We start from the raw sequence: 26,913 nt of genomic DNA, 5'->3' as shown, positions 1-26,913 counted from the left end.
TTTTTGTTTTAACCCAACATTATATCTTGAGTATCTTTCCATGTTATTAAAAACTGCCTATGCATTACTTTCATGCCCATGTAACATTCCATTATGGGAATGCATCATAATTGATTTAACCCATTCCCCTTGTTATGTTGTTTCCAATGCTGTAAATCATGAATAGTGGAGAGAAACTTTTCTGTGGCATGAACTGACTTCCACAAATAAGATCATCCATATCATTCCTCTAGACGCCACATACATACATTAATACATGATACTTGCTTTTCTCTTTCTGACTTCCTTCACTCTGTATGGCAGTCTCTAGGTCCATCCGGGTCTCTGCAGATGGCGCGGTTTCATCCCTTTTACGGCTGAGGGATGTTCCTTTGTATCTATGCTCCACGTCCTCTGTATCTATTTCTCTGTTGATGGACATTTAGGTTGTCTCCATGTCTTGGCTATTGTGACTAGCACTGTTATTAACATAGGGGTGCATGTATCTTTTTTAATTATAGATTTCTCTGGATATATGCCCAGGAGTGGGATTGCTGGGTCATATGTTAGTTTTATTTTTATTTTTTTAAGTCTCAACCAGAGCAGGGAAAGCAGCTGTTACAAATGCTTGTTCAGAAGCAGAACCTAAGAGGCTCCTTTTGCTCTCTTCCTCCATCATTCTGGCCCTCCCATCCATCGTCAGAAATCAGACAAAAGTCCTGCCTGACTGGAACCCCAGTGATGCATGCAAGAGCCTACTTTTCCAACAGAGCAAGTGGCCAAGCCCTTGGGGTCTGCTGAGGCCAGTCTGGGAGGCCTGGGAGGGACACATGTGTCCTCGAGTAGGTATGTGTGACATGCAAGGGCTCTCGGCCTCCCAGGCCTCACAATCTCAATGGGCCACATCACAACTCTGCTAGCAATCCCAGACATGCCCCAGAATAGAGAAACAGGAAAAACGAAAACAATTCTGAGAACCCAAATCCCTTTTCACAAAGCCCAAGAGGTGCCCTTTATGCACCTGCCATCTGTCATCACGAAATTCACAACAGTTCCCCAAGTCTCACAGCACGGCCATTCCTGGTGGGGTCAGCAGAGCAGCTGAGATGCCCTGACAGTCAAACAATGTGCAGGAGGTGAGGCCCGGTGAGAAAACCCCACTAAACAAGCCCTGAGGGTCACCAGTGCAGAGAGCAAGATGCACTTAAACCCACTAATCGGAACTCCAAGTGCTTCAGACATTACGTAGTGACAATAAGGTGCAAACGTGGATTAGCGACCTCCAAAAGACACAGAGGGCTTTTGTTCCATCTTTGTCAGAGCAGAAGTCCCCACCCTGCGTTTTGAAATTCCCATCAACTACCCTGTGCCAATTTCCACATTTCCAGTTTAATAATGTGGCCAGGGTTAGATTTTAGTTTCCCCCATCCTAGGCCAGGAAGCAGAATGAGTGCAAGGAAGGAACAGGCAGGAAATCAAGCAGCGGAAGGACCACGGGGGGGCGGCATATCATCCCGGCCTTTCCCAGAGGTCAGCGAAGCAGACAGACACCCTACACTGCTGTCCCAGTGGGAAAAGCCACACACGTTTGCAGAGCTTTGGGTTTTGGTGGTGTTTGCCTTCAAGTCCATCTTGTCAAGCTGTATTTGCCAAGGTCCTTGTAGTTGTTCAGTCGCTCAGTCATATCCAACTCTTTGCGACCCCATGGACTTGCAGCACGCCAGGCTTCCCTGTCCTTCACCATCTCCCGGAGCTTGCTTACTCCTAGACTGAGGTTTCTTTATTTTGGTTTTGTTGTTTCTTGTCTTAATATGCTGCAGAATTTCACTGAGCTTGATAAGCAACTAAAAAGAAAGCAAAGGGTTTCTGAAAGTGCCTTATGAGCCTGGAACCTGGTTTGGTTTTGGAGGCATGAACATTCTGTCAAACAACACTGAAACAAATCCATTTCCAAAACAGAATAGCTTGGGACTCCTAGAAACCCTTGTAGAATTTACTGTCAACTTTGGTTTGATAGTTATACTCATATCCAGAATCACTTCCAGTGGGAGAATGTGGGAGCCCAGGGGTAAAGGGAGACATTGTATTTTTTTTAAATATGGACATTTTAAAAGTCATTATTGAATTCGTTACAACATTGTTTCTGTTGTTTATGTTTTGGTTTTTTGTTCTCTAGGCCTATGGGATTTGGGGATCTTAGCTCCCTGACTAGGGATCAAACCCACACCCCCTGCATTGGAAGCCAAAGGCTTAACCACTGACTGCAGGGAAGTCCCCTCGGGGGACATTTTAATCAACTGCTCCATACGTGGTCCCCAGGATGCAGACAAGCCCAGCTGTGGCTTCCTGGGCATTGTGTGTCAGCCTTGCCTTGCACAGAATCACCCAGCTATGGAGGAGAGGAACAGACAAGAACCCAAGTCTGCCTCTCCAAAGGTCCTGGTCCCTACAGTGCAGAGCTGGGTGGAGCTCTAGTCATAGAGGAAGGCTCTTAGGTTCCCCCAGCATCCCACCTTCTGCGCTAAGATCCACAGTCTTGAGTTAAGTATGCACGGTAGACCAGCTGGCGACAGCAGGCCACATCTCAGCCTAGGTCAGGCTCAAAGTGGCTGCTCTGAAAGGGTGTGAATGACCAAGATGATGTCACTCAGGTTAAGTGATGTTATTCAAGACACTCCAGCCTCTTACCACAGTGGAAGTGATGAGGGGCCTGCCCCAAGTCTTTACACGGGATTACAGAATGGCTGTCCAGGTGACAACCTCACGCATACAGACACCAGTGGAAAGCTTGCCATACTGGATAAAAGAACAGGTGTAAGACCAGGGCTGCTTTGTTTGTTTTGGCCACAAGTCAAATGGGATCTTAGCTCTCCAGCCAAGGATCGAACCCGTACCCCCTCATTGGAAGGTGAAGTCTTAACCACTGGACCACCAGAGAAGTTCCCCTTGGGAAGACATTTTAATCCACCAGCTCCATTGTCCCCAAGATTCAGATGAGCCCAGCTGCCACTTCTCAGGGGCTCTGAGCCAGGCATGCACTGTCTTGTGCAAAATCGCACCGAGAAAGCAAAAAGAGGATGGTGGATTGGGGACTAAGCAAGTTGCATGAACTGGGCTGAGGTTATTGGAATGTCCTTGTGGCTGAAGAAAGGTTCCCCAAGGATTCTAGAAGTTGCCTCCTCTCTTCTGTCTCTGGTGAGACTGAGGGGCACCCAGGGAGATCTAGCATGGTCCCCAGGGCCAGGTATATCACTCACATGCAAATGCTTTGGTCAGTGTTCCCACCGGGTGCCAAGCGTCTGGGTAGCGTACGTGCTAAGTCATTTCAGTCATGTCTGATTCTTTGCAACCCTATGGACTGTAGCCTGCCAGGCTCCTCAGTCCATGGGATTTCCCAGGAAAGAATACTGGAGTGGGTTGCCATTTCCTCCTGCAGGGGATCTTCCCAACCCAGGGATTGAACCTGTGTCTCTTACGTCTCTTGCATTGGCAGGCAGGTTCTTTACCACTAGCACCACCTGGGAAGCCCATACACTCAGCAAATAAGAGATCAGCCCAGCCATCCAACATTCCTGTTTGCAGAGCACCCTAAAATAAGATTGGAGATGCCATCAGGTTTCACGTTTGGCCAAGCACTTGGCCATGGGACATGTCAGGAGTCAATGGGAGCTGTGTTTCCTGCTCCTGGGAGCCCAGTGGGTCCCCCTCCCTCCCCCCAGGTGAACGCCTGCTTGAGGTCGCCCCAGTGAATCTCCCTTTCACAGTGATCTGATGAATAGACGGTCTGAAAAATAGAAAATAGATATTTCCTTTAGCATTCTCTTTAACGGCCTGCACCATGTGCCACAACCCAGCTGTGCGTATCAAATAAAATGTATTGGGCTCAGATGGACTCTCACATAGCACCAAAACACACAGCGCACCACGCAAAGAGCACCCAACCACAGTACGCACATTCTAGAAAGTTCTGCGAAGAACAGTGGGGCTGCTCCAAGAGCCAGCTGGCTGACCAAAATATTGAGTCAGATGGCATCCTCTCATATCATTACCCCATTCTCTTTCTCTTTTCTTTAAGATTTTTCAAATACAGTTATGCAAAAGACTTCTGTTTTTAAACTCACTGTGCAAACACTAACATTTTACCCAGCCCAGGTAGATAACATCAGCTCAGGTTGAACGCGAAGCTATAACTGATTCAGCTTTGCACTGTGACCTTTAATTGTCCTGCAGAAATGAGAAGCGGATTTAGAGAAATGGTGAATTGCTTTTGATGTTATACACACAGGGACTGCCCCTCTGAAACATGTGAGCTCTCTTCAAAGGAGCCAATGCTTACAAACTGAAGGAACACCAGAAGGCAGGCTTGTGGAGGAAGAGGGGGTCTTTTAAACCTATACTAGAACAGGTGGGTTCAAGATATACAGAAAAGGGTACGTGGAAACAGACTTTTACTGACACGGTGATACTTGAAAGAAAAAATAAACACGTGTCTTTTGTTCCATAACTAAATGAAATAAGCTAAAGTCATAAGGAGAGGATGTGTGTTTACAACCCAGCCCAGAGTCAACTTGTTACCTCTGACTTTCTGTTCTGGTTAAAAACATCTCTTTCTTTAGCCCACTAGCAAACACACCCTCGCAGTCAAGAGCAGATGTGGCTCACACCGCCTAGGGAAACAGAGGCCAGGCAGCAGACCGCTACCACGGGCTCCCGCACCTGCGGGTGACGTCACCCAGCTCTATCTCACCCCAGAAATCTATTAACATGAAGAAACAGGTGTCACCAAACCAAAACCCACTCTTAGAAAGCATTCGCCTCATCCGCCGGAGAGTGGAAATGACAGATGAGATGCTGCACTTCCACTCCCCTTCCACGTCTGACAAGTGGGGCAGGGAGGACCCGCCCCCAGCTCCCCCGAGCTTCCCAGGACACCTGTTTCCTAGCGTTCCCAGGACTCCAGATGCAGCCAGAACAAAAGCTGGGGAGAAAACCCTCATCCCTGGATACTCATGGTCCTTTGTTTCAAGGGATTTAGTCTTTTCTCTTTAGCAAAAAGGTAGTTAATCCCGGGTCAGTCTTCACGAATCTCTTGTCCCTGAAACAGCTTTCCTCCTTGGTGAGTGACGAGGCATATAGAAACGACTCGAAATATACACACTTCCCTGGTGGCTCGGTGGTAAAGAATCCACCTGCCAATGCAGGAGACGCCGGTTCAGTCCCTGGGTCAGGAAGGTCCCCTGGAGAAGGAAAGGGCAACCCACTCCAGTATTCTTGCCTGGGAAATCCCATGGACGGAGGAGCCTGGCAGGCTACAGTCCATGGGGTCAGGGCTACAGTTCATGGGATCACAAATAGTCAGACACGATTTAGCAACTAAACAACAACAATATATATACGAAGCACCTAAAAATGATACATCTGGAATTCCTTTTAAAATACTCCAGCAGGAGAAGGGCAGGACAGAGATGAACTAAAATGGTCAAAATATTAATAACTGTAGAAACCAGGAGATGAGTATTTGGGAATTACCTATGCTATGCCCCTGGTGTATGAAATTTGCCATAATAAAAACATGTTTTAAATATGCAACATTTCCAGTTGTTGGTCCAACTCCTCTTCCTATCCTTGTTAGTATCAAGAGTCCCAGTTTTATTCATGTCAACACCCTCCTCCACGGGGTCACTGTGCTTCATCAAACCAACTCACGATACTTTATCTGGCCAATGAGAGATGAGGGGAGGTTTCCTGAAGAGTTTCGGGGGGTGGGGGGGGGGAGTAACTGCTACAAAGTGACACATAGACACTCTTCTGCAAAATGCTGTTGTATCAGCATGTGACAGCAAGAACCTCAGCAGTCATTTTGTCACCATGAAGGAGTCAGTCAAAGACAAAACCAATATGCTGAGGGTGGCAGAGAGGAAAGATCAAAGCAACGTTGGTCCTTGAGGGTATCAGACACTACTGAATAACCACCCTGAAACTGCCTCATGTCAGGAATCATTAAGTGAGAAAACAACCCACTTACCACTTAAAACAGTTCAGCCAGGGTTTCCTGTTACTCATAGCGAAAGGCATCCTGCTTGATACAAAATAACTGCAGTGCAACAAGACAAGAATGGATGAAGAAGACTGACACACAGAATTATCAGATAGTTATAGCAGCATCTGAATAAAATCAGCACAGCTGTTATTCTAAGCAAGACTTGAGATTTACTTTGTATATCCCTTTAGCATACAAGGCCTTCTCTCTTATTTCATGGAACGCATTATGTACATCTGGGTTTCCCAGGTGGCTCAGTGGTAAAGAATCTGCCTGCCAATGCAGGAGACACGGGTTCGATCCCTGGATGGGGAAGATTCCCCTGGAGAAGGAAATGGCAACCCACTCCAGTATTCTTGCCTGGGAAATCCCATGGACAGAGGAGCCTGGAGGCTACAGTCCAGGGGGTCACAGAGAGTCAGACAATCAATTACACACTGCGTACATCCAACCCTAAGAATCTGTAGGTTCCACATTGGTGGATTCAACCAGCAATAGATCAAAGATATTTGAAAAAATTCCATAAAGTTCCAAAATGCAAAACTTGAATTTGTTGCATACCAGGAGCTACATACATAGCATGTACACTGCATGTAGGAAATGTGCATAAGTTTTATGCAAATACTATTTACATATATAGGACATGAGCATCCTTGGATTTTAGTATCCCAAAGGGCTCCTATAATTAATTCTCTGAGGACACAAAGGGATAACTGGTTTACATCATTGACCATCAATCAGGTGTATCTTGTATCTCCTCATGTAAAGATGCTCTTTGATTTGTTTGGAGCATTTTCTCAAATGGTATATATTGTATTCACAGGTTAGTGGGGGCTCCTAATATACCATAAAGAGACCCATCTTTATTAAGTGGCTGTGTGGCCTTGGTCAAATTCCCCAACCTCTCTAAGCCTATAAAACAGAATCAGTAATACTTATCTTAAATGGGGATGTCTACAGTGTCTAAAGCATAGCACACTTCCATTTCATCCACACCAAGACTGGTTTCAAGGTTAATTGCTAGGCACTAGTAGTACCACTTTTTTTTTTCTTTTACCCTGTTTCAGGTATACAAAAAAGTAACAAGTATCAAAGAAGAAGCAACACAATTTCCTCTTCTATGAACAGACTTGTCTCTAACACCTAACATTTCTTTCTCCCCCATCAACTTTCATCACAAAGGATATGTGATTGAAAAGAAGATCCTTTAAAAAATGGTACAAATGAACTTCTTTAGAAAACACAAATAGAGTCACAAATGCAGAAAACAACAAACCTATGTTACCAGTTGGGGAGGGGAAGGGATAAATCTGGAAACTGGAATTGACACAGACACACTCCTGTAGGTAACACAGGAAACTGACAAGAACCCGCTGGGCAGCACAGGAGCCCTGCCCAGCGCTCTGTAACGACATCTATGGAAAATGAATCTTAAAAAGCATGCGTGTCACTGATCAACTCTGTTGTGCAAGTGAAACTAACACAACAAGGTCAACCAACTATGCTCCAATAAAAATTAACTAAAAAAGAAAATAAATAAATAAAAAGAAGACACTAAAAGGTTTTCCTTCAGAACGAAAGTCTCCTTGGGGTCAGCCAACTCTCTCAGCTGGGAAGAGTGTCTTGGAACACAGGTTGGTGGCTCCTCCCCCCAACTCCTGGCCCCAAGTCCTACATCAGGTGTGAGAGATTGGGGTGGGGGAGGTTGAGGGACCAGTTGAGCAGAGCAGTGGTCTCTGAACTCATAACCCTGCACCAGACAGACAAGGGCCACTGCTCCCTCCTCTTCTCAAGGGATGAAAAGAAAACTTGGAAAATCCTGGTCCCTCCTGGATCACCTGAAGAGGGGTCCCCACTCCCCTGGGGTTGAGCAGGCTTTCTAGACCTCTGACGCACAGACAGCCCTTGTGGATGGCTTCTGTGATACCAACACACCACCTGAAGTCTCCTTAACATGCTTCCAGAAACCAACTCAGTTTTCACGTCAGTAAATTTATTTCAGATGGAAATTTTCTATCAGCATAGCCTGCCCTTCCAGCGCAAACATCATCATTTAATTTAATTTAATCATTTAATTACAAACAAACACGCCTCCCCAGAGGCTGGGGCTGGAACAAGGCTGTAAGCCACATAAGTCATCTCCAGGGACCACCTCCCCCCCACACACCCCCACCATGCAACAATATGGGCTTCCCATATTGGTTAAGAATACACCTGCCAAGCAGGAGACTCGGGTTTGATCTCTAGGTTGAGAAGATTCCCTGGAGGAGGAAATGGGAACCCACTCCAATATTCTTGCCTGGGAAATCCCATGGACAGAGGAGCCTGGCAGGCTACAGTCCATGGGGTCACAAAGAGCTGGACACAACTTAGTGACTAATCAACAACAACAACCATTCTCTCCTGATTTAATTTCTATGTTTAAACAAACAAGCAAAGAGATAAAATAGAACCAAACGATTTTCAGGGAATATTAGCTGGTATTTTGTCAACACAGAAGCCAACATAGCTCGTGAGCCTCTTAATAACAGATCTGATCCCATCTCTGCTACTGGGTACTTGATGCCTGCCAGCCCTGAATACGGGAAGAGGAACGAATGCTCTGCCAACCTTGAGAAGCGCTCAGTCTCCCTCCACCTTGGGACTGTTCACATTTGAGACCAGACAGTTCTCTGTGGGGAGAGAGTGTCATGTGCCTTGTGGGGTAATCAGCAGCATCCTTGGCCATGGATGCCGCTGGTACCCCACCTCGTTATTGGATCAACCAGAAACATCACCAGATATCCCTGGGAAGTACAATCACCCCAGTGTAAAACCACTGGTCTTGGGGTGTAAATAAATAACCACACATGTGCCACAAAGTAGGAGACCAACATGGATGGGGATGAGGATGAGATGGCAACTTGCTCTCCAACGAGAAATGCTGTGGTCATCAGCAGACAACCTACACATGGGGACACGAAGCTCCTTCTGTGCCTCAAGCTCCATCACCCCCCCCACCCCCACAGGCTCCCAGGAGGCAGAGACTGTCTTTATAACAGAGCAAGCTGCTGCGACCAGCAGTCCCGTCTGCCTTATAAAAGACAGGGGAGTATAAATTTACATATTTACTTCTCTGCATGGCACTTGACGCTCTACCAACCTCAGCAGGAAACACGATCAAGTGATAAGACACCTCAGGAAGACAAAAAAAAAAAAGCTGCCTTGGCACAATTCCTCTTGCACTGGCCCACAGCAGATGACATGCAGGAGGAGCCCCTTCAGGAGGAGTCCTAGGTGCCCTGGAGGCCCGTTCCCCTTTGCAATTTAGAGTCTGCAGAATGTTTTTGATGTCCAGGCAGTCTGAGTCACAGAAGAGGCCAAAATGTCATTCATACACAACAGCTTCATAAACAAGGTACCTTGATGCCTCAAAGGAGGTGAACATAGAACTTTCTGTGGCTAGCACAACAGTCTCAGGGTTACATTTCGCCAATCAAACTGTGCATTAAAGCTTGAGAAACAGGCACTTCCCTGGTGGTACAGTGGATAGGAATCCGTCTGCCAATGCTGGGGACACAAGTTCGATCCTTGGTCGGAGAAGATCCTAAAAGCCTTGGCGGATGCTAAGGCCCTGTACCACCACTACTGAGCCCCTGCTCTAGAACCCGTGGGTGCTAAGTCACTTCAGTCATGTCCGACTCTTTGGGACCCTACTGACCACAGCCCACTGGGCTCTTCTGTCCATGGGATTCTCAAAGCAAGAACACCAGAGTGGGTTGCCATCCCCTCCTTCAGGCAATCTTCCCAACTCAGGGATGGAACCCATGTCTCTTTTGTCCCCCGCATTGGCAGGCGGGTTCTTTATCACTAGTGCCACCTGGACCCAGGAGCCCCAACTCCGGAAGCCTGTGTACCTAGAACCTGTGCTCCTCCACAAGGAGAAGCCCCCGCAACAGAACGAGGAGTAGCCACTGCTCCCTGACACTAGAGAAAAGTCTGCGGGTAGCGGCGAAGACCCAAAAATAAAACAAATAGGTTATCTAAAAAGGAGAAAGAAACAGGGTTAAGCTAAAATATATTAGCAAGGAAAAAAGGAAAAAAGAAACTTGAGAAGCACCCTTGAGGATGAAGGTGTGCGGAACCTCCAGCCCAGCTTGCAGGTCAAGCCACAGAGAAGCGCCGGCTGTGCCAGGCTCCTCGGAGCATCAGCCCGAACTAGAGCCCCAGGTCCTCCCCCACCTCACGGAAACACTGGCAGGGCCTTGGCAAACGCTGCTCCCATCAAACGGGTGATGCACGCCCATTGCCACGTGACCCGCTGGACCAGGGCATTAGGGCACTGATCAAAGAAACACATAGAAGATTCGGCATGTCCCCTCACGCAGCAGGGCGGCCATAGGCACTGGCCTGCTTAGTAGCCCCAAGCCGGGCAGAACAATTGTTTCTCTGAGAATGATGAAAATCCTGCCACTGGACTTTATCCAGCTCGCTTCTCTGTGAAGAAGGCGCCCCATTCACTGGGTGCCGGGTCCCCTGCCCGCCATCCAGAGCAATCAACCAAGTGGGAGTTAGGGTAACCCCTGCCACACTCGCCCGGGCGGCTGGGGGTGGAATACAGAGCTGTCTTCTCACCACTTTCTCCCCGGCAAGATGTAGAAGCAGCTGCAGCCCATATCCCGGGTCTCCGGGGAGAGGCCAGCCGGCCGAGGAGTTTTGCAGATGGATGAGGTGAGCAGCGCCTCTCGGAACGTGACCCCAGGCACCTGCACTGGGGCCTCCGTTCCCCGATGGAGGGAGCCAGCCCGGCCCAGCGTGTCATCCCAGCATCCCTTGGTGGACAGGGGGCCCGGGGGTGAAGAGCTAGCACCAGGCAACCCTGGGACCCCTCCAGTGCTCCCTGCCCTGGCAGCAGCCTTGCGGGGGAAGAATGAGGTCAAATCAAACTGCTGCCTGCTGAGCCACCCCCACTGAGAGGATCTCGCTCCATCCAGCACCTTTTGACCTGAAATGTCCAAGGGGACTTGCCTGGTGGTGCAGTGGATAGGAACCCGCCTGCCAGAGCAGGAGACGTGGGTTCACTCCCTGATCCAGGAAGATCCCACATGCCATGCAGCAACTAAGCCTGTGCCCCAAAACTACTGAGCCTGCGCTCTGGAGCCCAGGTGCCTCAACTACTCAAGCCCACATGCCCTAGAGCCCATGTTCCACAACAGGAAAAGCCACAGCAATGAGAAGCCTGCACACCCCCATGAAGAGTGGCCCCTGCTCACCGTAACTACAGAAAACCTTTGCAAAGCAATGAAGATGCAGGGCAGTCAAACAATAAATTTTTAAAAATTTTTTAAATAAGAAGTTCAAGGCCGACAGAAGTCCTGACCACATCTGTGAAACAGCTCCAAGAGATCAGCCAGTTAAACTGCATCTTGTTAGAGGTGTCCACTCTCCTCACTGCAGATGGTGAAGGGAACAAAATAAGGGAATGGATGCCTCATTTTGAGCATACAAAAGGTAGCCTAAATCCAAAGGCAGAGCCCCTGAGACCACAGCCGGAAGAGGTGGAAGCAGGACTGTCCCCGCGGCCTCAGGCTCCGTGGCCTCAGCGCTGGGAGGGTCCTGGGCTCTCTCCAGCCATGACTCTCCAGTTCAACGCGAAATTCACACATTCTCGGAGTTACAGTTCTATGAGGGTTTTTTTTTTTTTCCACTGAAAACATATTTACTTAGGTACAGATTTTTACCATATATCACGTGAGGAAAACTTTAGTTAAGAAAATTAGTCTGCAAAGTCCTAAAAACTTTTTCATAAAATCCACCTCTACTAAATTGAGTTTTTATCCTGGACTCACTGTTCTCCAACACATTATTCTCCGTTTCATTCAAGTTGGTTGGTGATGCAGCATTTCTTAGAAGATCCCGCTTCTGTTGTCTCCAAGGTTTGTCTTCTGAGTCTCTGATAACCATTCTGAAAGTTGTGAGGCTAGAGCTTTTTTCTATTTGAAAGCTCATAGTTTTAGTTTTTTTATCAGTTGAATTAAATTTTGCTGAAACTGAAGCAGCTTCTGTTCAAAAACAACAGGAAGTTTTTAAACAAATTGATGTTTCAATACTGTAACAATATCTTGTGTGATGCATGAATTTGGTCATTCTAGCCCCTCTTTACAATTTGCTTTATCTATTTCGATGGAAATAGTTCTGAGGTTTGACAAACATGTACAGTCTTGCAACTGCCACCAAAATTTAGATTATTATGTCTATCACCCCCACCAAAAATCCCTCATGTCGCCTTCTCAGCCCCACCCTCAGCCATGACAACCACTGACCTGTTTTCTTCCCTGTGTGTGTGTGAGTGCTCAGTCGCGCAATCATGTCCCACTCTTTGCAGCCCCAAGGACTGTAGCCCACCAGGTTCCTCTGTCCATGAGATTTCCCATGCAAGTATACTGGAGTGGGTTGCCATTTCCTTCTCCAGGGGATCTTCCTGATCCAGGGATCGAACCCACATTTCCTGCATTGGCAGGTAGATTCTTGACCTCTGAGCCACCTCGGAAGCCCTTTCTTCCCTATAGTGCTCCCTTTCTCAGAATGTCATACAAATGGAATCATACAGTTTGTGTTTTCAAATCTGGCTTCTTTCATTCCGTGGGGTGCCTTTTTACTACTGAGTCATATTTCAGGTACAGACGTGCCAGTGAAATATGGGATGTAGAAGTTTGTTTATCCAACTTCCTGGGTGAAGGACAGTAAAGACTGTTTTCCATGTGCGGCTATTGTCAATAGAGATGCTGTGGACATTTGCATGTAAGTCTTGGTGAGGGTAAATGTTTTCACTTCTCTTGTCTTGGTGCAATCTGGGAGTAGAGTCACTAGGTCATACAGTAAGGTAATTGTTAATGTTTCCCTGGTGGCTCAGACGGTAAAGAATCTGCCTGCAATGCAGGACACCCAGGTTCGATCCCTGGGTCGGGAAGATCCCCTGGAGGAGGAACCCACTCCAGTTGCCATTCTTGCCTGGAGAATTCCAAAGAGAGAGGAGCCTGGCAGGCTATGGAGTCCCAAACAGGCGGACATGACTGAGCAACTAACTATGAGAAACTACCGAAGTGTTTTCCAAAATTGCCACACCATCTTGCCTTCCCACCAGCAGAGGATGAGAGTTGCTGTTTCTCCAGGTCCTCATCAGCACGTGCATGTCTTCAGGGTTTCTGCGTTTTGTCTTTTATCCTTGCGCTTGGGTTTTGTATTTAAGCCGTTCTGATATACATATAATGGCATCTCATCGTGTGCTTAATTTGCATTTCCTTAATGACTAATGATGCTGAACTCTTCATAGGCTGACTGGCCATCTGCAGCTGTTCTGTGGTCAAGTATATCAGTTCAAGAATTTTTGCCCACTTATTAAATTGCTTTTCTGTCAGACACTTGTGAAAGTTCTACATGTATTCTGGATGCAAGTCCTTTATCAGATAAGTGTTTTGAAAATATTTTCTTATGGTTTGTTTTTCTTTTAGTTCCTTAGCAGTGGTTTTTCACAGCACAGATGTTTTTAACTTTGATAAAATCCATTTTACCAACTTTTATAGTTTATGCTTTTTGTGTCTGAAGCAATCTTTGCCTGGCCCAAGGTCACAAAGATCTTCCTGCTATGTTTTCTTCTATAAAGTTTTTACTTATTGCTTTTACTTTAGGCTCATGACCCACTTTTGCTCATTGTTATACAAGTTGTAAGGAATAGGCTGAGACTTTCAGGTTTTGATTTTTCTTTCTTTGTTGGGTTACCTTGGCACTTTTGTGCCAATCAGTTGATCATTTATGTGTGGGTCTACCTGTAGATGTTACTATGTTCCATTGACTTATATACCTGTCTTTCACCAATACCACACTATCTCAACTACTGAAGCTTTAGGATAAGTCCTGAAGTCACGAAGTACAACTTTTCCAACTCTGTTCCTTTTCAAAATTGCTTTGGCTATTCTAAGTCTTTTGCCTTGATATGTAAATTTTGAATTAGCTGGTCATTTTTTTAATTAGCTTATCATTACACAAAACACTCTGCTTACGCTTCTATGTATTTATTTATTTTTGGCTGTGTCAGGTCTTAATAATCACATGCGGGCTTCTTTCCGATTGTGGTGTGTGGGTCCTCGAGTGCATGGGCTATGCAGTTGTGGCCAATGGGCTCAGTAGCCCCGCGGCAGGGGGGATCTTAGTTTCCCGACCAGGGACTGAACCCATGTCTCCTGCATTGGAAGGAGGACTCTTAACCACTGGACCATCAGGGAAGTTCCATTTGTTTATGTTTCTACATTTTCATTTGAGCTGTGTTGATCAATTTGAGTTGGGTGCCTTATCTTCTTGAAAGTAAAAGACTGGTCATCTCTCAGAAATAGCATAAGAGAAAGACCAGCCAGTCCCTCCCAGACCACCCACACAGAATGGCTTTGCCAAATGGCCTTGGCTGTAAGGGCTGGGCTGTGGTGCTCACACATTCTGATCTGGAGGGGCACGTGCTGGGGGAAGAAGAAGGTAATTTGCCTCTCCAGCCTGCTACCTGAGACGGGAAGGAAAAGACCAAAAAGGAAAAGCTCTGAGAAGCAGCCCTGAGACCTACAACAGGAAGGAATATGGCTCCTTGACAAATCAGGGAAGAGGAGATAACATGGAAGGGGCCACTGGAGGGTGCAGAGGAGTTCACTGCTGCAAGACAGAAAGAAAGTTAATTCTTCAAAGGAAGATGCCAGAGCAAGGGATGAAGGAGGCAGGAAGCTCACGGCGGCTAAGTAGCAGGAGACGGAGGCTGGGGACGAGGTCTGGAATCCCCTGCTAAGGGTCAGGCGATTCCATATGCTACTCCACATAAGGAGGCCCATGGAGGTTCCTGAGTGGGAACAGCACTACAGGTCTGCATTTGAGAAAGATCTTTTGGGTGGCAGGCAAAATATTCCCCTAAAGATCACTTTGTGGAGGTGGCAACAGATATGTGATGAGTAGGTTTGACTGAGGAGATGACCAGGATCCTGGACCAGAAGATCCCTAGAAGACAAAGGCACCACCTGGATACCAGACAAGAGATTAAAAGGGGATAGAGAATCAAAAACTGAGCAGAAGACATACCGATGGCCAACAGGCACATGAAAAGATGCTCAATAGTGCTAATCATGAGAGACATGCAAATAAAAGTGCTACTGCTGCTGCTAAGTCACTTCAGTTGTGTCTGACTCTGTGTGACCCCATAGACGGCAGCCCACCAGGCTCCCCCGTCCCTGGGATTCTCCAGGCAAGAACACTGGAGTGGGTTGCCATTTCCTTCTCCAATGTGTGAAAGTGAAGTCGCTCAGTCGTGTCCAACTCTTAGCGACACCATGGACCGCAGCCTACCAGGCTCCTCCATCCATGGGATTTTCCAGGCAAGAGTACTGGAGTGGGGTGCCATTGCCTTCTCCGAAATAAAAGCTACAGTGAGGCATTCCTTCACACTAGTCAGAATGGCCATTATCCAAAAGTCTACAGATAACAGATGCTGGAGAGGGTGTGAAGAAAAGGGAACCCTCCAACACTGTTGATGGGAATGCACATCAGTGCAGCCGCTGTGTAGAACAGTATGGACGTTTCTCAAAAAAGCTAAACCAGAGTTACCATATGACCTAGCAATCCCACTCCTGGGCATGTATTTGGAAAAGACGAAATCTTTAATTTGAAAAGATACATGTTCACTGACAATAAAGAAGACACAGAAGCAATCTAAGTGTCCATTGACAGAGGAATGGATGAAGGAGATGTGGCGTGTATATATATACACCAGGATATTGTGTGTCTTAGTCACTCACTTGTGTTTGACTCTTTGCAACCCCAGGGCTGTAGCCCACCAGGCTCCTTGGTCCATGGGATTCTTCAGGCAAGAATACTGGAGTGGGTTGCCATTCCTTTCTCCAGGAGGTCTTCCTGACCCAGGGATCAAACCCAGGTCTTCTGCATTGCAGGTGGACTCTACCGACTAAGTTATCAAGGAAGCCCAGAAATAGAACATTACTAAACCATTTAAAAAGGAATGAAACGATGCCATTTGCGGCAACATGGATCGACCCAGAGGTGATCACACTAAGTGAAGTCAGTCAAACAGAGAGGGGCAAATATATGATACCACTTATATGTAGAATCTTAGAAGAATGATACAAATGAGCTTATTTACAAATCAGAAACAGACTCACAGACATAGAAAACAAATCTGTGCTCACCATAGGGAAAAGGGGGTGGCAGAGGGATAGATTGTGAGTTTGGGATCAGCAAATACACACTACTATACACAAAATAGATAAACAACAAGGAAGCACTGCATAGAACAGGGAACTATATTCAGTATCTTGTAATAACCTACAACCGAAAAGAATCTGAGAAAGTATGTATATGTATTCTGAAGCACAGTCGCTTGGCTGTACGCCATAAATTAACACAACACTGTAAATCGACTACATTTCAATTTTTAAACAGGGTGGGGATGGAGAGGAACATGCATCTACTCCTTACTCCCCCGGACCTTGAAAAGCATCTACCTCTCACCAGGTATATCCACAACCCCCTGCCAAGTTCAGCTGTACAACCCAGGCCCCCAGCATCCTCACTCAGAGCATCTAACTCAGACACGCTGTGAATATTCATATGCTGCTCTTCAGGGGGCAATCTTTTGTGCTAAGTTTATCTAAAGAAGGACGCTGAAGCCGCAGCTGGTGCTCTGGGACCGCATAGAGGGGTAGGTTGGGGAGGAAGGGGGGTTTCAGGGTGGGGGGAAATGTGTGTGTACCTATTGCCGATTTTATGTTGATGTGTGGCAGAAACCATCACAATACTGTAAAGTAATTGTCCTCCAATTAAAATAAATAAATTAGTTTTTTAAAAAAAGAATGCAACCTTCCAAACGATGGCATTGCTTTTAAGATTATACCATGGGCGCTGGATAAATTTCTTGGCAACCTTGAGTATAAATCTAGTTGGAGCCTCAGTGTGAACTCTGAAAAACAGACAGATGGAACAGTCAGCCAGAGAGCCCGTGACAGGAACAACTATTCCCTGGAAGGGGAAAAAAGGCCAGAAAGGCATCTCTGTTTATTTTTACAAAATGTGGAGAATGAGCGTCTCCACGAGATCAAACCCGCTCCAGATGGGAGTCACTAGGTGTTTGAAATCAGTGTCCAGTGGGGCTGAGGGCCCTGTTTCGCTCTTCTCCCCGCTTTGCATCTCAAGATGAGATGTTCATGGGTGCAGGCTGTCCATTCAATGACCATTCTGCTTCATCTACGAACTTCAAACTCTTCTTCTAATCTAAATCAGAACACAAAAGTACACGACTCCTTCACTTCCTGCTTGGCACCCGTGGGCTCATTCAAAACCAATACCTGAAGGCAGTCTGGGAATAATCTGCAATCAGGGTGTCTGCCTTTTCTGTGAGAGGCCACGCCCACCTCAGTCCAGCTCCGAACTGATCAAGCTGCCAACTCGCCCACCCCCTGGGACTAATCACAATCAAGTCTCCCATTCTCCCTGCCCTCGCCAGCCATCAGGGGACCTGAAAGGCTTTTAGGGGGTTGGTACCTTCAACTCTAAGATTAGGCTTAGAGCACAGGCCTGAATGGAGTACTGATTCTATCAAAGAAATTGATAGAAAGAAGTCAGCTGTGAAAATGATGCACCTTTGGTGGTGGTTTGGTGTCTAAGTCGAGTCTGCCTCTCTGTGACCCCATGGACTGGAGGTCCGCCAGGCTCCTCTGTCCATGGGATTTCCCAGGCAAGGATACAGGAGTGGGTTGTCATTTCCTTCTCCAGGGGATCTTCCCGACCCAGGGGTGGAACCCATGTCTCCTGCATTGCAGACGATTCTTTACCACTGAGCCACCAGGGAAGCCCTATTTTTTAGTCTGCATCTAAAAGTCAAAACTCTGTGGCTTTCCATTTAACTAAAACAAGACAAATGAAAACTTCCCTTCCTTCCTCATTTATTTCTTTATATTGAAGTAGTAGTTGATTTACAGTGTTGTGTTGGTTTCTGGTGCATGGCAAAGCAATTCATATATATGTGTGTATAAACATTCTTCTTCATATTCCTTTCTATTATTGTTTATTTCCGGATATTGAATATAGCTTTCCTGTGCTATCAGTAGAAGCTTGTTGTTTATCTGTTTTATGCACAGCAGTTTGCCTCTGCTAAATGCAAACTCCTAGTTTATCCCTCCCTTACCCCATTACCCCTTTGGTGACCACAAGTCTGTTCTCTGTATCCATGAATCTGCTTCTGCTTTGTAAATAAGTTCACTTGTGCCATATTTTAGAGTCCACAAAGAAGTTATATCATACGGTATTTGTCTCTGTCTGACTGACTTCACTTAGTATGATCATCTCTAGATCCAGCCACCCCTTCTCATTTATTTAAAAATGACAAAACATTAAAACAAAACAAAATAATTCTGTCGGGGGTCACTTTGCTGCTCTCATACCATATTTTCATGAGCCTTTCTTAGAAATATGGTCATGAGCGCCACGTGCAAAACCTCCCTGCTGCTGGTACACGCGAGCTCTCCATCGTATCAGAGGATGAGAGCCAAAGGCGAGTGGACCCCTCTTGAGCCCGGTTCACCTTGGCCCAGGGGTTCCCGCCAGGAGGGAGCAGGCGTCCTCAGGCTGCTGCCCTGTGACAGGCAGGAAGAACAGCTGAACTCTCTTTCAGTCTTGCAGAAAAAGAAAAAACAAAACACCCACACAGGGGGAACAATTCCCCCACTGCGTGGGCGGCGGGGCCCCTGAGCTGTTATCTGCAAAGGGCACTTCTGGGGGTTACCCAGCTGCTACTGCGGTGTGGATTCCACCCGAAAACCTCAAGCCAAACAGTGGGGAGTGAGCAGCAAGACACAAGTTTCCACTCTGTGAAAATGCCATGACTTTACACAAATAAACTAAAACGCCATGACAATAAATGAAATGAGCACCGGATCTGCTGTCAAAGGCACAGTTGGTCACAGCTTTTGCTCTTCCTTGCTCGGTACATCTATATGGTAGGAATATGATGATGTCACTTTCCACCCTCCCAGCTCCTCAGCCCTCTATCCTACGCCACATCACACACACACACACACACACACACACACACACGGACATGCATGCACTCCTATACCACACACACAGGTCTAGAGTAACAGGTGTAGCAGGAGTTCGAAGCTGAACGATGCCTGGGGCAGAAGTGGGGATGGTCGGGGTGTTGTATGTATCAGTGTAGAGCTGGGGGTAGGGTTGAGGGGTCCTAACTCTGAACACTGTGCAAGGTATTAATAACAAGAGATCTGAGAGCCAAGTCACCAGTGCAGATGCACAGAAACAAAACCAGCATCCTTTGAGCCTCAAGCCCCTTTCTCGCCACACAAGAGCCCCTCTGGCTCCAGGCAGTTCTGCCCCCATGTGTCTGCAGCAGCCTAAGAGGTTCTGCCCGCTCACAGGGTTATCGGATTTTGGCGGGTCCTTCCCCTCCCACATTCAAATCCTTTAAAGCCCCCTCGCCTGTTCCTCTTCATACTGAGGAACGTCCTCCCGAAAGCAGCCTCTTGGAACTATGTTTGCCTCCTCCCTCCCCGTCTATCTCACCTCCATCCACTGAGGTTGTCTGCTAGGGTTTCTCTTCCACCTCGCTTGGCCCTGGCTCTCCTGTTGTGTTTGTGTGTGATCAGCCTCTCAGCTGTGTCCAACTCTTTGGGACCCCAAGGACTGTAGCCTGCCAGGCTCCTCTGTCCATGGAATTTTTCAGGCAAGAATACTGGAGTCAGTTGCCATTTCCCACTCCAGGGAGATCTTCTCGACCCAGGGATCGAACCCACGTCTTCTGCATTGGCAGGTGGCTTCTTTACCACTGAGCCATGTGGGAAGCCCCCATATGGCTCTCCCGTTAGAATTCTGGAAAGAGACCTGGTTATTAGAACCTAAAGTCCCAAACCTTGTTTCCCAAAATATCCCTATCCACACAAGAAAGACAAAGGAAAATCTCAATTCTGTCATCTGGGTTCTGGGCAAATGCAACAAGAGAAATGGAAATCATTTCCCAACAGCAACTGTGAGCTCCTGAAGTGACCAAGAACTGTGCAGACACAAGCTACAGCCCCATGAACATATGTGTGTGTGCAGCTGGGTCACTTTGCTATGCTTTGGGGACTAACATGACATTGTCAAACTATAAAATAAAACAAAACTTAAATTGAAAATAAGATAAACTACAAGGATATATTCTACAACACAAGGAATATAGCCAATATTTTATAATAACTATAAATGGAGTATAACCTTTAAAAATTATGAAACACTATTTTGTACACCTGTAACTTACATAATATTGTACAACAACTACACTTCGATTAAAAAGATAAAAACAAAAAATGTAAAAAAAATTAAAATTAAAAAAGTAGTAAACAGGAAAACAGTACAGAAGCTCTTCAACAGTCTAAAAATAAAATGACCATATGACCCACCAATTCCACCCAAAAGAATAGAAAGCAAAGTTTCAAAGAGGTATTTGTACTCCCATACAAAAAAATGAATTTAGTTGCAAAATAGAAATAAGATTCAAACATAGAAAACAAACTTATGGTTACCAAAGCAGGGGAGAGATAAATTAAGAATGTGGGATTGGCAGATACAAACTACTATACATAAAATAGATAGCCAACAAAGTCCTACTGTATAGCACAAGGAAGTATACTCAGTATCTTGTAATAACCTATAGTGGAAAAGAATCTGAAAAAGAAATATATAAACATATGTATATATAATTGAGTCAATTTGCTGTATACTTGAAACTAACATTGTAAATTAAGCACACTTCAATAAGCAAATAAATATATAAATAAAATGGCAAAATCTATCTTCGATATAATTTACACACATTAAAAAAAAAGTGATCAACAAAAGGATAGAAGTTTCAAGTACTCTAAATAAGCTAGTTGGATTTTTAAAGAAAGGATTCAACCGGAAACCCACTCCCTTCTTCACCCTCCACCTCCAGAGGACGGAGGTGGATAACACAGCCAGTGGCTGGAGGAGCAGAAGAGATATCACCAGGCAACACGGTGACCTGCAGGCATCTGGAAGGGAAGGCTGGTCCCTTCTGTGCCCACACTGGCCCCAGAGACAAGGCAGAGGCAATGGGGCAAGAGGCAGGTGGTACAGCCTCAACCTCCAACCCCCTGAAGATGTGACAGGGAAGAGCAAATCTGACTCCATATTGGATGTTTCTTTTACTTTCACTTTTGTATCCTGCTGCTTTTGCTACAAGTTAATCATTAAAAGAATGTTGCTTGTAGCCTGAAATATACAGGGTGGCCCATTTTTAAGGCTCTGACCTTTAAAGGTGTAACACTTCCCCATTCCTACAGAGATAAGAAGTCACAGAGCAGAGAATAACCATTTGTCTTGTTGGAGGTCCACAGGAACACTGTGCCCTGACCTACATGGACAGCTGCAACAACAAAGGGTTCCAGCACCAAGAAGCTTGTAAACACCAGCCACCACCGCCCTCCAGCCCGGGGTCCTTTTAGTATTAAAGAAGACTGAACTGTGACCAGGGTAAACGACTCTTTGGGACACCAGTCCACCACCTTGGCAGTCTGCTGGCTTTCTGAACTCAGTCACTGTCCCATGCCCAACACTGGTCTCAACTGACTGGCCTGTCATTGAGTAGCAACAGGGATGTGCTTACTGCCTCTCCGCTGGGCCGTGTCTTAATTAATTCAGCATCTTAATACATTTTGATGCATGCAAAGGGGAAAGGTTAATACAAGAACAAGAAACAAATGTTTTTGATAAACATGATGCATGTTTATCACATGCATCACAAAACAAAACAAAAAGAGGGACTTTGATTCATTCTCAGATGGACCCAAGGCAGGAGTCGGACAGCTCTGCAATGAGGGGGCAAGGACTTCATTAAGAAGCCCTCACCTGGCTTTCTGGCCTCATCTCTCATGCAGGACACCCCTGTCTCCAGTGCTCACCCTTAGAATCCACTACCAGAAGTCACCTCTGTATCCCAGCCCTAGGACGTTACATTTTTGGTTTTGAAAGAAATGACCTATCTACCACCACTTTTATTTACATAAAAATCTTACTCCTCAAATAGTGATAAACTCTCACCAATTAGCAACTAGATCAATTTTATCTAATGGCTATGCTCTGACATTGGGGGTAAAGCAGCCAACAAAATGAAGGTCAGAAACATGCAGACTCAAGCGAACGAAAAGCTATAAATCAGTAAGGATACCCTTTAAAGGAAAAAGATGCAACTTTACCTACCTGTGGCTATAGCGAATGGCTATCGTCAGCCCAAGCTGCAATTAAAAAAAGAGAGGAATACATATTAAATAATACCAAGCATACACTGAATTCACAAGAAAACTAACTTAACATGGCCAATTTTTAAAACATTTCTTAAAACACCCTCCTGCTAATGCTTCATAATAACATGTTTTTGTTGCTGCTGTTTTTGAATAATTTTATTTTGAATAATTTTTATTTTTTCAATAATTTTTATTTTTTCTAAATTTTAACTTTAACTTTCCATAGCACCTTGGCAATGTTGAAAACAAAAATACAAATACAAGCATGCATGAGCATTCATCACATCATTAGGACGGGGCAGCAGAACAAACATCAGCAATGAACAAGAGAAACCAAATCACGACTTCTGACTCCCAAGCCCAAACATTTAAGAGCTGTCACTCAAGGGACACATGAATCAAGCAAAAACCAAAAAACAAAACTCAGTAATGATGTGGATTGCTTCATAATCAGTGTTTTGTGCTACAAAACTGAAAATAAAACAATTTTATTTTATACACAGCCCATTGATATCTCACTTGTACTTCTGTTATTTTTAATAACACATTTTAATGATTAATCTTTAGTTTCAACTTAGTTCTTAAAGAATAATTGTATTTTGAAAGGGTCTTAAGGAGGCTACAATATTCCATTGTGGATCAGACAGAAGGTGTCTCTTATCAGGAAAGACTTCTAGACAGGGCTCTTTTTTTCCTCCTTTTTAAAAATGATTTAATGTTTATTTTTTGTTTTCTATGAGGTGTAATTGACAAGTAAAAGTGTATCTATGTAAAGTGATGACTTTAAATATATATATATATATACATTGCTAAATGGTTACTGTACATTATCACTTTAACATATTCATTGCCTCAAAGTTACTTTTTATTTCTTTTTTTGGTGAAAACACTTAATATCTGCTCTCTTAGCCACTTTCAACTGTATAATACCGTATTGTTAACTACAGTACCCCCACTGTACATGAGATGCTTAGAACTTGCTCATCTTAAAACTGGAAGTCTGTCCCCTTTGACCAGCATTTTCCCACTTGCCCCCACCCTGCAGCCTCTGGCAACCACCATTCTGTCTGTTTCCAAGAGCAAAACAGGGTTCTTTCAGCTCTGAGACAAAGCCACGAAAGGATGGGATGGCAGAGTGCAGCTGATTCTGAGGTTCACATTGGGAAAACATGGCCAAGCCCGGGTCCGGGAAGGCTCCCCTGGATGCCCCCACCCCAGGGCGGGTGACCACCTGGGCCAGCGCCTCCCTGGGGAGCGGATCGGCACAGACTTCACACCAAGCCTGTCAGTTCAAGGTCAGCAAGGCAGCTCTGAAGACCGCAAGGAAATCGCACCTGTGATATACATGTGACATCAAGAGAAAGTATACACGATGCCAGGCACAACCACAAGCGGAGACTCAAGGTGACGTGGTGATTTCCTCCCTACCTGGCGGGGGTGTCAGGGAGCCTTCTCAAGCACCACGCGGGGTCAAATCATAAGGCGTGGGCCTCAACCAGTTCACACCAAGACCAGCAAGAGATCTCAACCCTCAGAGCCTCGATGTTCACAACTGCAAAATGGGCCACTTAACAACCTTTTTACCGGGTTAACATAAGGACAAAGCAACTTTTCTATGTGTTTCTCTTGGGGTATATGCCCATGCATGTGCCTACTGACGGATGGGGTGGTGTATATGCTTGGTCGCTCAGTTGTGTCTGACTCTCTGCGACCCCGTGGACTGTAGCCCGCCAGGCTCTTCAATGGGATTTTTCAGGCAAGAATATTGGAGTGGGTTGCCATTTCTTTCTCCAGGGGGGATCTTCCTGACCCAGAGATCAAACCCTGATTTTCTGTATTGCAGGCAGACTCTTTACTGTCTGAGCCACCAGCAATACCAGTATTTATAGGCAATACTCCCTGGGTGAAAATGTCATCACATTTCAAAATTTAATTTTGAAGTTTTTTTTAACTTTAATTTTTGCAACTTTGTATTTCATCATGGCTTCCCAGGTGGCCCTAGTGAAGAAGAATCCGCCTGCCAATGCAGGAGCCACAAAAGATGCAGGAGGTTGGGAAGATCCCCTGAGAAGGAAATGGCAACCCACTCTAGTATTCTTGCCTGGAAAATCCCATGGACAGAGAAGCCTGGCAGGCTACAGTCCATGGGACTGCAAAGAGTAGGACACAACTGAGCATCTGAGCATTCCCATTCCATCATGTGCTCAGCCCTAATCATGCCTATGGAAGTCTCATTCACCCACTTATGGCTGAATTACTACATGACTAAGAATCCCAATGGCAGTTAAAAACCAAAGTACCAGCTATAATATCATTTCTGGCAAAAAAAAAAAAAGTCTGCCTAAGTTGGACCTTAACATCCCCAAACACATCACTGATAGTTCCCTTGATGTCAGTCTCACAGAAGTAGGGGTGGGGAGGTGACTTTTGGGGTGCTCTCTTGGGCACTACGAGATGACAGGAGGGTACCTGGGGCAGTGGGAGGGTGGATGGACTGGGGAAGAGCCAAGAAGAGGAAGAGTTAGGAAAAATTTTAGGGCTAGGAAAGCCCAGTGCTTCTAACCAGTTCTGGTTACTGCTGAATCCCTTAGCTACTCTGGGAATAGCTCAGCTCCAGAATTGTTCAGCTAGGTGTTATCACTGATTGCCCTGAAAATATGGAACCAGTGACAGTGAGGCTTCATTTTACCAAAAATATATCTAAAAGTGAAGACATGAAATGTGTAACACATTGAGTTCATACACCCCTTACCTGAATGGACTCAATTATCTATCTCACCTCAGCCAGGAGGACATCTTCTTTGAGATTTTAACAAACAGAAGAGGAAGACGCCTGAGGGACCATCAAGAATTTAAAGAACAAGGAAGAACGTATTGGGGGAACAAAATAAAAGTAGAAACTGCAGCCCCCAAAAGGTCAGGATGAGCCATTTACCAACTTCACATGCTGGGTAGCTTCACATTACCTGGGGTGAAAAAGTTCTGGCTTCCAGTTAGGCTAATGGTAAGACATTTCATGCAAAGATGGGCTCGATAAAGGACAGAAATGGTATGGACCTAACAGAAGCAGAAGATATTAAGAACAGGTGGCAAGAATACGCAGAAGAACTGTACAAAAGAGATCTTCACGACCCAGATAATCACGATGGTGTGATCACTAACCTAGAGTTGGACATCCTGGAATGTGAAGTCGAGTGGGCCTTAGGAAGCATCACTACGAACAAAGCTAGTGGAGATGATGGAATTCCAGTTGAGCTATTTCAAATCCTGAAAGATGATGCTGTGAAAGTGCTGCACTCAATATACCAGCAAATTTGGAAAACTCAGCAGTGGCCACAGGACTGGAAAAGGTCAGTTTTCTTTCCAATCCCAAAGAAAGGCAATGCCAAAGAATGCTCAAACTACCACACAATTGCATTCATCTCACACGCTAGTAAAGTAATGCTCAAAATTCTCCAAGCCAGGCTTCAGCAATACGTGAACTGTGAACTTCCAGATGTTCAAGCTGGTTTTAGAAAAGGCAGAGGAACCAGAGATCAAATTGCCAACATCCGCTAGATCATCGAAAAAGCAAGAGAGTTCCAAAAAAAATCTACTTCTGCTTTATTGCCTATGCCAAAGCCTTCGACTGTGTGGACCACAATAAACTGTGGAAAATTAAAGAGATGGGAATACCAGACCATCTGGCCTGTCTCTTGAGAAACCTGTATGCAGGTCAGGAAGCAACAGTTAGAACTGGACATGGAACAACAGACTGGTTCCAAATAGGAAAAGGAGTATGTCAAGGCTGTATATTGTCACCCTGCTTATTTAACTTATATGCAGAGTATATCATGAGAAATGCTGGGCTGGAAGAAGCACAAGCTGGAATCAAGATTGCCAGGAGAAATAGCAATAACCTCAGATATGCAGATGACACCACCCTTATGGCAGAGAGTGAAGAGGAGCTAAAAAGCCTCTTGATGAAAGTGAAGGAGGAGAGTGAAAAAGTTGGCTCAAAGTTCAACATACAGAAAACTAAGATCATGGCATCTGGTCCTGTCACTTCATGGGAAATAGATGGGGAAACAGTGGAAACAGTGGCTGACTTTATTTTTTTGTGCTCCAAATCACTGCAAATGGTGATTGCAGCCATGAAATTAAAAGATGCTTATTCCTTGGAAGGACAGTTATGACCAACCTGGATAGTATATTTAAAAGCAGAGACATTACTTTGCCAACAAAGGTCCGTCTGGTCAAAGCTGTGGTTTTTCCAGTAGTCATATATGGATGTGAGAGTTGGACGGTGAAGAAAGCTGAGCGCCAAAGAATTGATGCTTTTGAACTGTGGTGTTGGAGAAGACTCTTGAGAGTCTTGGACTGCAAGATATCCAACCTGTCCATCCTGAAGGAGATTAGTCCTGGGTGTTCATTGAAGGGACTGATGCTGAAGCTGAAACTCCAATACTTTGGCCACCTCATGCGAAGAGTTGACTCATTAGAAAAGACCCTAATGCTGGGAAGGATTGGGGGCAAGAGGAGAAGGGGATGACAGAGGATGAGATGGTTGGATGG

General features: G+C 45.6%; 1 protein-coding gene across 11 annotated transcripts in view; it reads right to left on the bottom strand.

Moving 5' to 3' along the window:
- Window positions 1-26,913, bottom strand: part of ACOXL (acyl-CoA oxidase like) — a 345,680-nt gene that overhangs the window by 228,735 nt on the left and 90,032 nt on the right. For all 11 annotated transcript variants that reach the window (XM_043918764.1, XM_043918767.1, XM_043918771.1 and 8 more), the window contains exon 10: window positions 22,316-22,350. In XM_043918764.1, coding sequence (XP_043774699.1) covers window positions 22,316-22,350 — 35 coding nt within the window. The remainder of the gene's footprint in view (window positions 1-22,315; window positions 22,351-26,913) is intronic.

Source organism: Cervus elaphus, chromosome 11 (assembly GCF_910594005.1).
Source record: "Cervus elaphus chromosome 11, mCerEla1.1, whole genome shotgun sequence".
Taxonomy (NCBI): domain Eukaryota; kingdom Metazoa; phylum Chordata; class Mammalia; order Artiodactyla; family Cervidae; genus Cervus; species Cervus elaphus.
This window is presented reverse-complemented; position numbering and strand designations above follow the sequence as displayed.